The following is a 12,189-nucleotide window of genomic DNA, read 5'->3' on the forward strand; positions in this document are numbered from 1 at the left end:
GCATCGGCAGGCGGACTCTCAACTACTGCGCCACCAGGGAAGCCCTCTGCTGCCTTTTAAGGGGGAAGAAAAGTCTGTGAAGCTTGGGAACGTGTGAAGGGCGCAGTACATGGGATGAAGGGCATCATGCTTCCCCTCAGGTCAGCACTCCCCGCAGTGGTATGGGCACCAGCTGGCTCAGGAGATGTCCTGGGAGCAGGTGTGCAAAAGATACACTCCCAGCACTGATGGTATACAATGTCCGAGGGAGAAGCGCACCCAGGTCCTTTCTGGATTACAACCTGACAGTTGTGTTTGGTGGCCTCATGTCTTCCGAGGCTTGCCTGTAGTGTGATTTTCCTGCCCTAATGGATTCCCTTATTGAGGCATCCCTGTGGCATGCCCCCACCTCTTCTCCATGAATGGGGTCATACCCGGGCTCCTCGCTCCAGGCATGCGTTCATCGTAAGCTCCTTCCCCAGTTGCTTCTCTTCATTGCTACCTTATCAGAAGGGATGGGACAATCAGGCTGACTAATGGGGCAGCTTCCCATGTGAACACAAGCTGCATGCTTGGTGGGAGCCCAGCTGTGGGATGAGCAGACCCAGGTGTTACCGCTTGGTTCAGAGTACAAGCAGCCATGGACGGTGTCCCCAGGAAAGGGAGGAAGCAAGGCCCCCATGAGCCCCAAGCTGCCCTCATGGCCAGATCCAGAATGAACCTCAGAACTGGGGTTTGAGACCCAGGAGGCCTCGTGTGCAAACTGGTATTAGTGCATGATGCCAAATAATGAGATAAGGGAAGAACCACGTGCCCAGAAGATGACAGGGTTCCCTTTCTAAAATGTGGGTTTTAATGGAAATAGCAGAGCTCACAGGAGAACTTAGCAGGGCCTTTTCTCCTGGCTCACACCAGGCTCTCTGGCCTGATACCCAATGTCTTGTAGTTCCTTTGCTGTCATCCCTTTGCTGGGCTCTTCCTTTGATTTCTTCACCTGAAGAATCCTAGTCATCCTTCAGCTGTGGCCTCACATTTTGGGAAAGGCTTTCCTGCTTCTTGGGGCAGTGGAGCATCTGGATGCAAGAGAGCAAGATTTGTTCCAGCAGGATGAGCATGGATGGAACTGGAACAGGAAGAGGGTAGACTCTGAGTGACTGGGGTGGGGAGAAGGAGGCTCCCGGGCAGTCCCTCTGCTATAAGTTTCTTATGCAACCTCATCACCAGATTTCCCTCCCTCCCCCTCTAGCCCCAGTTAAATGCCCGATGCATTTGTCTGACAGCCATTACCCCTCAGGAGTACATCACTTCACCCCAGACCGTCTCTGTCTTTAACTGGGACTGGATTTCATGTCCCTGGTATACTCCATGATTCCCATGGTGGGGCTGTGGACAGCAAGAGGGGCCTTGAGTTGGCCACGCTGTGGCTGGCGTGGCCATGCCCCAGTTAAAGTGAAATGCATCTAGTCCTACCTGCGTGGAGCTCAGGCATGTCACCTGTGCCCCATAGCATGACAACCTGCTCATAGGTCTGCCTCCATCGCAAGACGGTGAGCTCCTCTTTGAGGGCCAAAGCGGTTCCCTCAGGCCTGAACTCCCAGGACCTGTCAGTGCCTGATGTGAATGTGACGTGAACCAAGTCAATGTTCTCAGTATGAATGGAGGCGTTTAGACCTCCATCCCACCACTGCCTTGGTACAGAGAGGAACATTCCAGTGAATATTTTTATAATGTAGGATAATGAGGGTGGCCGACCACTGCCTGAGTAACCCCATAGGAGGCCGGGTAGACCATTTGTCTTGCTGGCCAATTCTTTGTGGAGGGAGGGACTGTGGGCTTTCTAGATGACGTTGGTGGGAAGGAATGGAGGTCCTGGGGTGTAGAGAGGGAGTAGGGGGGTTACCTATGAGGCAGATTGTAGAACAGGATTAGGTACTAATCAGCAGGCGGGTCTGAGCTCTCAGCAAGCAGGAGATCCAGAGAGAATCCCCTTCTCAGAGAAGGAAGAGGAGATAATAGCATTTGACAGCAGCACTGAAAACAGTGCCTGGAACACAGGCACAGGAACTCAGTAATTGCTTGCTGAATGAATTAATGGACAAAGATATCAGTTTGGCAGATTCCACTGAGACTGAGTCTTGGGGCATGGAGTGATTCAAATGGCTTAGAACATAATGTGGGAAAGTGCAAATCAATTCACTAAATATGCACTGAGCACCTTCTGTCTTCTGGACACTGTGCTTTGGAGTCAGATAGACTTGCTGCTTAGAAGCTGGATACATTTGGGTAGGTTATTTAACCTTTCTCAGTCTCGGTTTTTCATCCATAAAATGTGTATCATAATACCATTATAGGTTCCCAAACTCAAGCTCCATGGGGGATGAAATGAAACAGGAAGAGATGAGATAAACTCAAAGAAAATTAGGAAGCTGCACTGAATCGCGTCGGCATCCCTCCTCACATGACACTGTCTCCTCCAGCTTCCTCCCACGTCGGCTTCCGCCCACCCCAGGACACCCAGCATTTAGTTAAAACAAAGGAGACCACAGGTTGACTTACTGGTGCCAGTTTCATCTTTGTTATCTCTCTGCCATGCTGGCCTGTCACACTATCTCTGCCCCCTCCCATGTCATAGCACTTTACCTTTGAAGGTAGCTGAGGAAGAGCCCTTGCTCCCGAAATTTCACACTTCAGAGGGGCCCGGCTCCTATCAAAAAAATGTTCTAGGCAAGCAAGATGATGAAAATAGCCAAGAGGTTCTAAAGCAGTCAAGAGAGGCAGAGGAAACAGTGCAGGGAAGGCGTGATGCAAATGTGAGGCCCACGTGATGCCATTCTGCTGCAAGAGGAGGTCTGGGCTCCCAGAGCTCACCCCCGTTTTCCTGAGTGTTAAAGACTGGTATTGGGCCTTGCGGCGTGTAACCTTTGTGAAAGTAACCTGAGGATGCTCCTTAACAAGTATCCATCTTGCAGGGGTGGGGTAAGGAGTCAGGGATGTGATGCAGTCTTGTAGTGTGGATGCAATGGAATTAATTTGGAGAAGCCAGAGCTGTGCCCTAAGCTCTGCATAGTGACAGCGTTGGGGGGTAAGGCCTGTCATGGTGACGTAACGTAGTGTATGTTTGGGAGTGTATGGGACCCTTGGGAGTACCCTAAGTCAAGTCCATCCATCCTTTGAAACCCAAGACAAAGGTCCCACTTTGCCTCAGTTTCCTCATTTATAAATGAGGCTGATGATATCCATTTCCCTCGACTGTTGTAATATGATGCTAATGAAGAGGACAGTGTCAACAACGTCATGATGATGATTGCTAACAGATATGAAGCACTTACTGTGTGCCAAGCGCCAGGCCAGGCCTTTCACATGTGTTTTCCCATTAACTTCTCGCCACAGCACTATAAAGTCGGTGCTGTTTTAAGTTTCCATTTAATGGATGAGAAAACTGAGCCTCAGAAAGGCTTATTAACTTGCCCAACATCACATGGTGGGGAAGCAGTCAAAGCAAGACTCAAACTAAGTCTGTTTGTTGTCAAAGCCTGTGGTCATAGCCACTCCTGAGCAGAGCACAGCACTGGCCCCAGCAGCCCAAAGGGCCAGAGTCTACCCTGGGACATGCTTGACCGAGGCCTTCCCTCTCTGACCCACTCCGGAGGGTTCAGGCATGGCTGGCGTCATCAGCTCTGCACGTTCCTGGAACCCTGTAATTTCCCTCCCTGTGGGCTCTTTTGTGACCCTGAGACAGGTGCTTATTTACCCCATCCACTTCTCGGCTCTAAAGGAAAGTTCATCTCGTGAGGAGGAATCGTGCCAGCATTTACCATTGAACAATTTAGACAAAAAAGCTGGTTTTCTCCCCCCAGAACTGCTTTCCAGTAACATTCAGCAGTAATAACAATAACATTAGCAGCAATCATAAGATGACAAGCAAACCCAGTGCATACTTGAGCCTACGCACTCCCCTAGCGCTTTATAAATAAAATTTCCCCAGCCCTCCTAACTACCCCATGAGGTAGGTACCACTATTATTCCTATAATATTGATCAGGATCAACAAACTGTGGCCCCAGGCCAAATCTGTCCTGCCATCTGATTTTGTCAATAAAGTTTTACTGGACTGGAGTCACGCCAATTTGTTTTTGTATTGGCTACGGCTGTTTTGGCTCTGTAACAGCAGAGGTGAGTCGTTGTGACAGAGACTGACCCACGATGCCTAAAATATTTACTATCTGGCCCTTAAAGAAAATGTCTACTGAGCCCTGATATAAACTATGAAACTGAGGATTAGAAAGACCTACTGGCTTTCCCAAGATGGTGGAGGGGATGGAGGAGACATTTAAAGCCAGTGCTCATTTACCCCAACCATGGCCTAACATCAGCACCTACTCTTGTAGTCCCTTGGCTATATTTCTTCCTGCCCTAGGCTTGACACAGTATACATGTCTAATCATGCTAGCCCCCAGTCCCCGACTTTGGATGACACTTGACATGCTTAACAAAATGCTTAACAAAATGCATCATATAAGGGGCATGATTCATGTGCAGAGTGGCAGCCCAGACCCTCGCCATGTTGGCCTCTGTCTAGGTCTCCGTTCTTATTTCCATCCTTTCTTGCTTGAACTCTCTGCTCCAGCTGAACGCTCTCCTCATTTTTCTCCACATTCCAAGCTCCACACCTTTGCTCAGTCCATCCGCCCCCCACCACACACACACACACACACACACACACACACACACACACACACACACACACACACACACACACACAGAGTATGCCTTTCCTTTTCCTGTTTATCACAATCCTACCCATCTTTCCAGGCCTGTGTATCTCCTTCCATAAGTCTTCCTCAACTGTGGAAACTCACAGGAAATTCTTTCTCAGCACAAGCTGTATCAGCACAAGCTTCTGGTCCTTACCTTTGGCCCTTAGCCCACAAAAGTGAGGGAACAACGGCCCCACGGATGATATGTGAAGCAGAGGGAAAGTCAATCTGGTCTCTGCCTTCCGTCACTGAAAGATTCCAGCCAACTCGACTGGGCTTGATCCTTTGTGCGCTGGAAAGAGCCTGCCAAAATGTCTCTGCCATTCATCTGAGACTTCAGACAAGCCGCTTAAACTCTCTGGGCCTCTATTTCATCTGTAATAATAACTGACACTTATTAAGGGTGGTGCTAAGCAGGGGCTGGCTGTTTTTCATGCATTATAGCATTTAAAGGTGATCCTTGACTTCCAGACCTCATGGAGTTATTGTGAGGACTGAGGGTAAAAGGGGCTGAGTTAGGATCCAGGAGCGCCCAAGGGCTCCCTGGACCTTGTTGAGCTTTGCCAAGAACCTCCCTCCCTTCTCTAAGTGCCAGTTTCTTATCTAGTGGTAAAAAGGGAGATGGGTGGACTGCATGATTTGGATGGACTCATCAAGGCATGATATTAAAACAGTATACAAACCATTTTTGCATTACAGCCATGTAAGAGAGACAACAAATGGTTCTTCAAAATGTTGAACTCAACTGGGTGAAATGCTTCTTGACACTGAAAGTAGGAAGACAAAATACTCTCTGGCTTCAGTGTTACAAGATTTGGTGTGTAGGTGCATACTTACTTTCAGGTCACTTAGCTAGTCTGATCTCTGACCGTTACAGTTGTCACCGGACTTGACTCTGAGGCATTAATTCATGTAAATATGACAGCTTCAGGTATGGCTGGATTCAGGAGCTCAAAAATGGCACCAGGTTTCAGTCTCTCCATCCCCTCCTCTCTGCTTTCCACTACATTGGTGTCATTCTCAGGCAGGCTCTTTCATTGTGGTCCTCTCCAGCAGCCCCGGGCTTAAAACCTTCCATTTCAAGTTAAGCAGAAAGACTTCTTTTTCCTAAGAGTGTCAACAAAACCTCAGATTTCAGTCTCACTGGCTTGATCTGGGCCTTAATTGTAGGGTCTGGATAATGAAAGATACTGATCAGGAGCTTGGCCTGTGTCATGTACCCACACCTAGAGCTAGGGAGGTATGGTCAGCCCACCTGAGTCTCACAAACTGAGATTAGGATTGATGTGATTACCAAAGTATAAAGGAATGCTAGGCAGGCAGAAATAATAGCTGTTCATGACAACATGCCATTCCCTGAAGATCAGTGCTCCGTCACATCCCTCAGTGCCTTTGCACATGCTATACCCTCTGCTAGGAATGCCCTTTCTCTTTCCATTCTCCTGCAATATTTCAAGATAAACTTGAGAACAAGGTCAGATGACATGGGCTGTGAGCCTTCCCTGTAGACTTGCCTCTCTCTCTCTCCTATGCCCATCTCTCTGCTCCAGCACTTACCATCTATGGCTCTTCTCCACTCTTCGGGAACTCCTAAAAGGCAAATGTAGTATCCTGTTCCACGTTGCACTCCCAGTGCTAAGCACTGAACCTGGGAGGTGATATATGCTCCCTAAACTTTGGTCAAAAAAATGAATTGACTAATTTTAGCATTCAGCCTTCTAATGTTATTGTTGATTTTCATCCCCTACTTCTTCAGTTTGAAAATGAAATCATCCTCAAGCTGGACCACGAGGTGGAAGGGGGCCGAGGGGACGAGCAGTACATGCAGCTGCTGGAGTCGATGTAAGTTCAGTGCCCAGCATGGGAGGAGCCGGGAAGGTGGGCCCGAGGCCGGAGGGCTTAGGTCTCCAGGGGGCTCCAGTGGCTCTGTCCTCCCCTGGAGATAGGCTCATGGGTATTGGAGAGGCTCCATTTTTGGAAGAAATATTACATCTCTCTCTGCAGTGGCTGTTTCTTTGACATTGATGGAACGGGTCAGATAAAAAGAAACTTTGCTGTGTTGGGGAGAGGGAAATAATCCACCAAGATGTTCACTTTTGTTATCTCTTAGCTGTGAAATAATTTTTGCTGTCTTTTCCATTTTTCTTTCTCAATCTTTGACAGATATTGGTCACAACCAACATTTATGGAAACCACGCTAAGAGCTCTCCCTGTATTGTCTCATTTAGTTGCATTTTTTCTGTTTGGTCCCATTTCACATAGGTGGCCCCCAAAGCTCAGGGAAATGTCTTGTCCGAGGAAACTAGGCCAGGCTAGTCAAGTGGACAAGCTGGGACTGAACCCAGCTCTGCTGGACTCCAGCGCACAGGCCTGGTGAGGCAGTGGGCAGTGGATAGCACCCAGGAGCACTGGCCTCGGACTCAGGACACTGTGTTGTTTTACCTGCTCATGGAGATGTAATTCACATACCATACAGTTCACCTAAAGTGTACAATTCAGTGGCTTTTAGTATATTCACAGAGCTGTGCAACCATTACCACAGTCAACTGTAGAACATTTTTGTTACCTCCCGAAAGAAAGCCCATACCCCTTAGCCATCATCCCCTCCCCTTCTCTGGGGTTTCTATGGATGTGTCTATTCTGGACATTACATACAAATAGAATCATACGATACATGGTCCTTTGTGACTGGCTTCTTTCTCATAACGTGTTCTCAGGGTTCACTCATGCTGTAATACGTGTCAGTATTTCACTTCTTTTTATTGCCGAATAATATTTCACTGTTTGGAAATACCCCATTTTGTTTATTCATTCATCAGCGGTTGGATTTTTAGACTGTCTCCATTTTGGGCTATCAGGAATGATGCTACTTTGAGCATTCATATACAAATTTTTGTGTGGACACATGTTTACAGTCCTCTTGGGTGTATAACTAGGAGTGGAATTGCTGGGTCGTATGGCAACTCTGTATGTAACCTTTTGAGGAACCATCAGACTGTTTTCCAAAGTGACTATACCAGTTACCTTCCTACCAGCAATGTACAAGGGTTGCAATTTCTCCACATCCTTCTGCACACTTGTTAATATCCATCTTACTGATATAGCCATCCTATAATCAGTGTGAAATGAAATCTCATTGTCATTTCAGTTTGCATTTCCTACATGGCTAATGATGTTGAGCATCTTTTCATGTGCATATTGGCCATTAGTATATCGTTGGAGGAAGTCACTGGATTTTCATCTTGATTCCAGCACTTAGCAGCTGCACAACTTTGGACCAATCATGCAACATCTTTGGCTTCAGTGTGCCCATCTGTAAAATGGGGATAATAAGCCTCCTGTGGTTATATTGAAGAGTGAATAACTATAAAGCATGTGCACACAGCAGGTAGAAGCTCAGGAAATGTTCTTTGATCCCTCACCTAACTCCCAGTTTCTATCTCTGACACCATAAGAGTGAGGACTTCTCCCAAGGTTCAAAAATGTGACTCACACATCCCAAATTCCCTCTTAATTGTAGATTCCCTGATTTGTATGATTCTCTGATATATATCTGATCTTGAATTCTTTCCCCAGTCCTCTTGGAATATTTTAACTTTAACAACAAAAGCAGACTGAAGGTCTTGCTCTGACCCTCACAATGACCCTCTCTCCCCTGCCCAGCGGGCAGAGCCCAGTGGACAGAGTTGAGTCCCAAGCAGCACCGTCCCAGCTGCCCTTGCCCCCTCCTGTCACTGTGCACAGCCATCACTAAACACCTAGAAAGCAAAGGCCGCTGGGCTAGCGGAGAAACCCATCATCTGCTCCTCGGGTAGGTATCGAGACTGATTGTCCAGTGGGGAGATGACATTCTGCCTGAATTAATGTTTTTCTTAAAGCTCAAGAAACGAAAAATCTAAATATTGACCAGAAGTGAAACCAGGGCTGGTGCTGGCAGTTTCCATGTTTATAAGCAGATGGGGCCTTGCGGCCAGTCTTCAGATGATCAGCAGGATTTTCAAATCCTTCCTGAGCGATTATTTTTAAAAGGAGTCCTTAGAGGTCAAGGAAATTAAAAACAGCTCATTATTTTTCTCCTGAAACAGAGGCGTGAATGATTTTTGCAAAACTAATCAAGCCCAACCTGAAGAGTCAGGACCCCATCAGAACATCCAGGGGCCAAGTCCCTGCTCCTTCCTTCCTTTTGACTTTCTGAGCCTCAGTTTCCTTGTCTGCAAAATGGGAATAAAAATACCATCCAACTCCTAGAGTTTTTATTGAGAGTAAACAAGACACATCATGAAAAGTGCTTAGCACAGTTTGTGACACCTTGTAGGTAATCTGGAAATAGTAGTTATTATTATCATTGATCAGGTGGATATTGATGTGATTATTTGAGGCCATGAGCCTACCTATCATTCCTCTTCCAGACTAGTCAACCTCAGCTCCTCTAACCCTTCTTCCCAGCCCCTCATTCAGGGCCTCCACTGATACATAGGGCCCACTCTGGGCAGACACAGTTCTGTGGGCACATGGCTTGGTAACTGGATGGTGTTTTTGTGAATAGAGCAGGGCTTCCCTTCTGGTGGCAGCTGAAGCCCTGCATCAAGGCAGAAGGGTTAGGGCATGAAGTGGTGCTGCATTTCAGTATTCATGTGCTCTCATGCAGTGCACAACCTTACACAGCATCCTGCTCCTCCTCATCCTTAGAGATCTCCTTGGAGCCCACTTGCATTAGTCCACATCTGTCTTAAAGTGAGAGTCCCATATTGAATGGAGTAATGAGACACATTCTACCCTCCTGTATTCCATCTGCCTGGGAATATTTCTAAAAGTGGCAAGGGGGCTGGAAGCCTGAAAGGGACAGAGAAGGTGTGTTCTGGGGCCTAGATCCCACTCAGACCAGTTCAGTTGAAAGGGGACCTGTCATAAGAAGCACACAATACATAGTTTTTATTTTATTTTATTTTATTTATTTATTTTTTTGCGGTACACGGGCCTCTCACTGCTGTGGCCTCTCCCGTCGCGGAGCACAGCCTCCGGACGCGCAGGTTCAGCGGCCATGGCTCACGGGCCCAGCCACTCCATGGCATGTGGGATCTTCCCGGACCGGGGCACGAACCCGTGTTCCCCGCATCGGCAGGCGGTCTCTCAACCACTGCGCCACCAGGGAAGCCCCAGTACATAGTTTTTAAAGGAATAAATGAAAAGTCCAGTTCCATAAGCACTGACAAAGGTGTGGGTCAGGGCTCCCTCCCTCTGAAGACCTCCCATACTGAATGCAGATCTATTCGAGGGAGGTGTGAGCTCCCTCCAGCCCCCACCAAGGCAGGAGCATAGATGCGGAGTGGCCAGTGTTCTGCCATCCCTCCTTCCACCGAGTGAGGGATTATTGCATCACTTGGAGAGTCTTCTAGCTCTTTTTCATTGCCACTTCCATTCCATTGTTGGACTCAAAGGAGAGGAACAGCTGTGTGACCTTGGCAGGATGGAGATTAGAACTCAGCCCCATGGGCCTCGAGCCTAGCCTACAAATTGAGGGTGATAACAATGCCTACCTCAAGAAGATTATGTGAGTGTTAAACAAGATAATCAGTAAAACCAGCTTAGCACAACATCTGGAACACAGGTACTCAGTAAATGATAGTATCATGTATTACAGTTAGTTTTTATTTCTATATCCACTTCCACTGCTAGACGGTGAACTCCTGGAGGTCAGTGAATTGCTAGTTCTGAGATCTCTGAATCCCTAGTTCCCAGAAGAGTACATGTTGAGTGCACAGGTAGATGGATAGATAGATGGTGGACGGATGGGTGATTTCAAACCAATCTGCCCATCTACCTCTCCAACCCTAGACCATATGAGCAGTTTTCTTACCTTACGGCTAAAAAATAGATTAAGAAAGCCAAGACTTTGTTTTTCTAAACACTTGCTTCTCAAAGGACCAACCATATAGCATCACCTGGGAGCTTGTTAAAATGTAGAATCTCAGGCCTTACCCCAAACCTGCTGAATCAGAATCAGTGAATGCAGTGCCCAGGTGATTCCCATGCACACTGAAGTCTGCAAAGCAGCAGACAAAACCAGTTGTTCTTAATATTGGCTGTACATTGGAATCACCTGGAGAACTGAAAAAATAAAATACTGCTTCCTGGCTCCCATCCCCAAAGATACAAAGACATTGACCTAGGGTGGAGATTGAGCTTTGTAAAAGCTCCCCTTGTGATTCTACCATGCGACCAGGGCAGAGAGCCACTGGTCTGGCCACGCTCAGGCCCTCAGATGCCTTCTACCTGGGAGGCTGTGAGAAATCACACCCCAAACACTGGGACAAAGTTTCATTGCATTGTCATTGAGATGGAAAGCAAGGCTGGAAGTGACCATCCCAGAAGGAGTTAGGCACAGCTGATGACTGAGCCAGACAGGCCTAAATCACAGGGCAATTTGCATCGCTCCTTGAGAGCCGGGAACAGGTGCTTCTCCCATGGCGAAGATGGATTTGTCTGATCACAGCCACAGTTTGAGACATCGCGTCCTTGCAGCATGGCTTGGCTTCTGGGCAAAATGACCCTCCAGAGTCCTTGCCTTCCTCACCTTCCCCCTCTTAGGAGCTCTTGGGACTTATAAACTGCTATGGGCAGAGTAGGCAGAAACAGACGTAGCCTGGGAAATGCTTGTCTACTCAAGATGCCTGAGAACACACCACAGTGTTTCTCTGCGGAAAATACTGACCCGTGATTGTCTTGATTCCCAAGGTCACCACTTACTATCGGAATGATGCTGGGAAGGACATTTAACTTCTCTGGTCCTTGATTACCTCATCTGCAAAATGAGGGGAATAATTTTTACTTACCAGAATGACTGTGATCATTTCTTTAGAAAAAGTGATTAGACAATGTCTGGTGGAGAATAAGTGATTTAAGAAGTAGTCATTAAGCAAAATTTTAATCCATCTGTCTCTCCCTACCTAGCCTGTGGGCTGCTTGAGGGTAGGCATGATTCTTTTTATATTTCTTTTTTTTTTTTTTTTATCTTTCTCCCCATCCCCGCCCTACACAATGCCTGGAATAGGGCCTAGCAACTGATAGGTACTTAAGGAATGTCACTATTTTAATTTTTGTTTTTAAAATTTAGAATATTATTATTACAACAAATGTTGTAAATTGTTCAAATACTGTATGCACATTGCAGTTGAAAAATGAACATTGTCCTCCTCTCTTCCCCCACCTAGACCCCTTGTCAGAAGCAACGTGCATTTAGTTTGGTGTTTATCCTTCCTGACCATATCTGTCACATTCATAAACACACAGAGACACATAAAAGTAGACACACAGGGACTTCCCTGGCGATGCAGTGGTTAAGAATCCGCCTGCCAATGCAGGGGACACGGGTTTGATCCCTGGTCTGGGAAGATCCCACATGCCATGGAGCAACTACTGAGCCTGTGCTCTAGAGCCTGCGAGCCACAACTACT

At 47.2% G+C, this 12,189-nt stretch overlaps 1 protein-coding gene across 1 annotated transcript in view; it reads left to right on the top strand.

Annotated features, from left to right (window-relative positions):
• Positions 1–12,189, top strand: part of DOCK2 (dedicator of cytokinesis 2) — a 432,741-nt gene that overhangs the window by 371,836 nt on the left and 48,716 nt on the right. The window contains exon 34 of the mRNA XM_028497312.1: positions 6,492–6,577. Coding sequence (XP_028353113.1) covers positions 6,492–6,577 — 86 coding nt within the window. The remainder of the gene's footprint in view (positions 1–6,491; positions 6,578–12,189) is intronic.

Source organism: Physeter macrocephalus, chromosome 2 (assembly GCF_002837175.3).
Source record: "Physeter macrocephalus isolate SW-GA chromosome 2, ASM283717v5, whole genome shotgun sequence".
Classification (NCBI taxonomy): Eukaryota; Metazoa; Chordata; class Mammalia; order Artiodactyla; family Physeteridae; genus Physeter; species Physeter macrocephalus.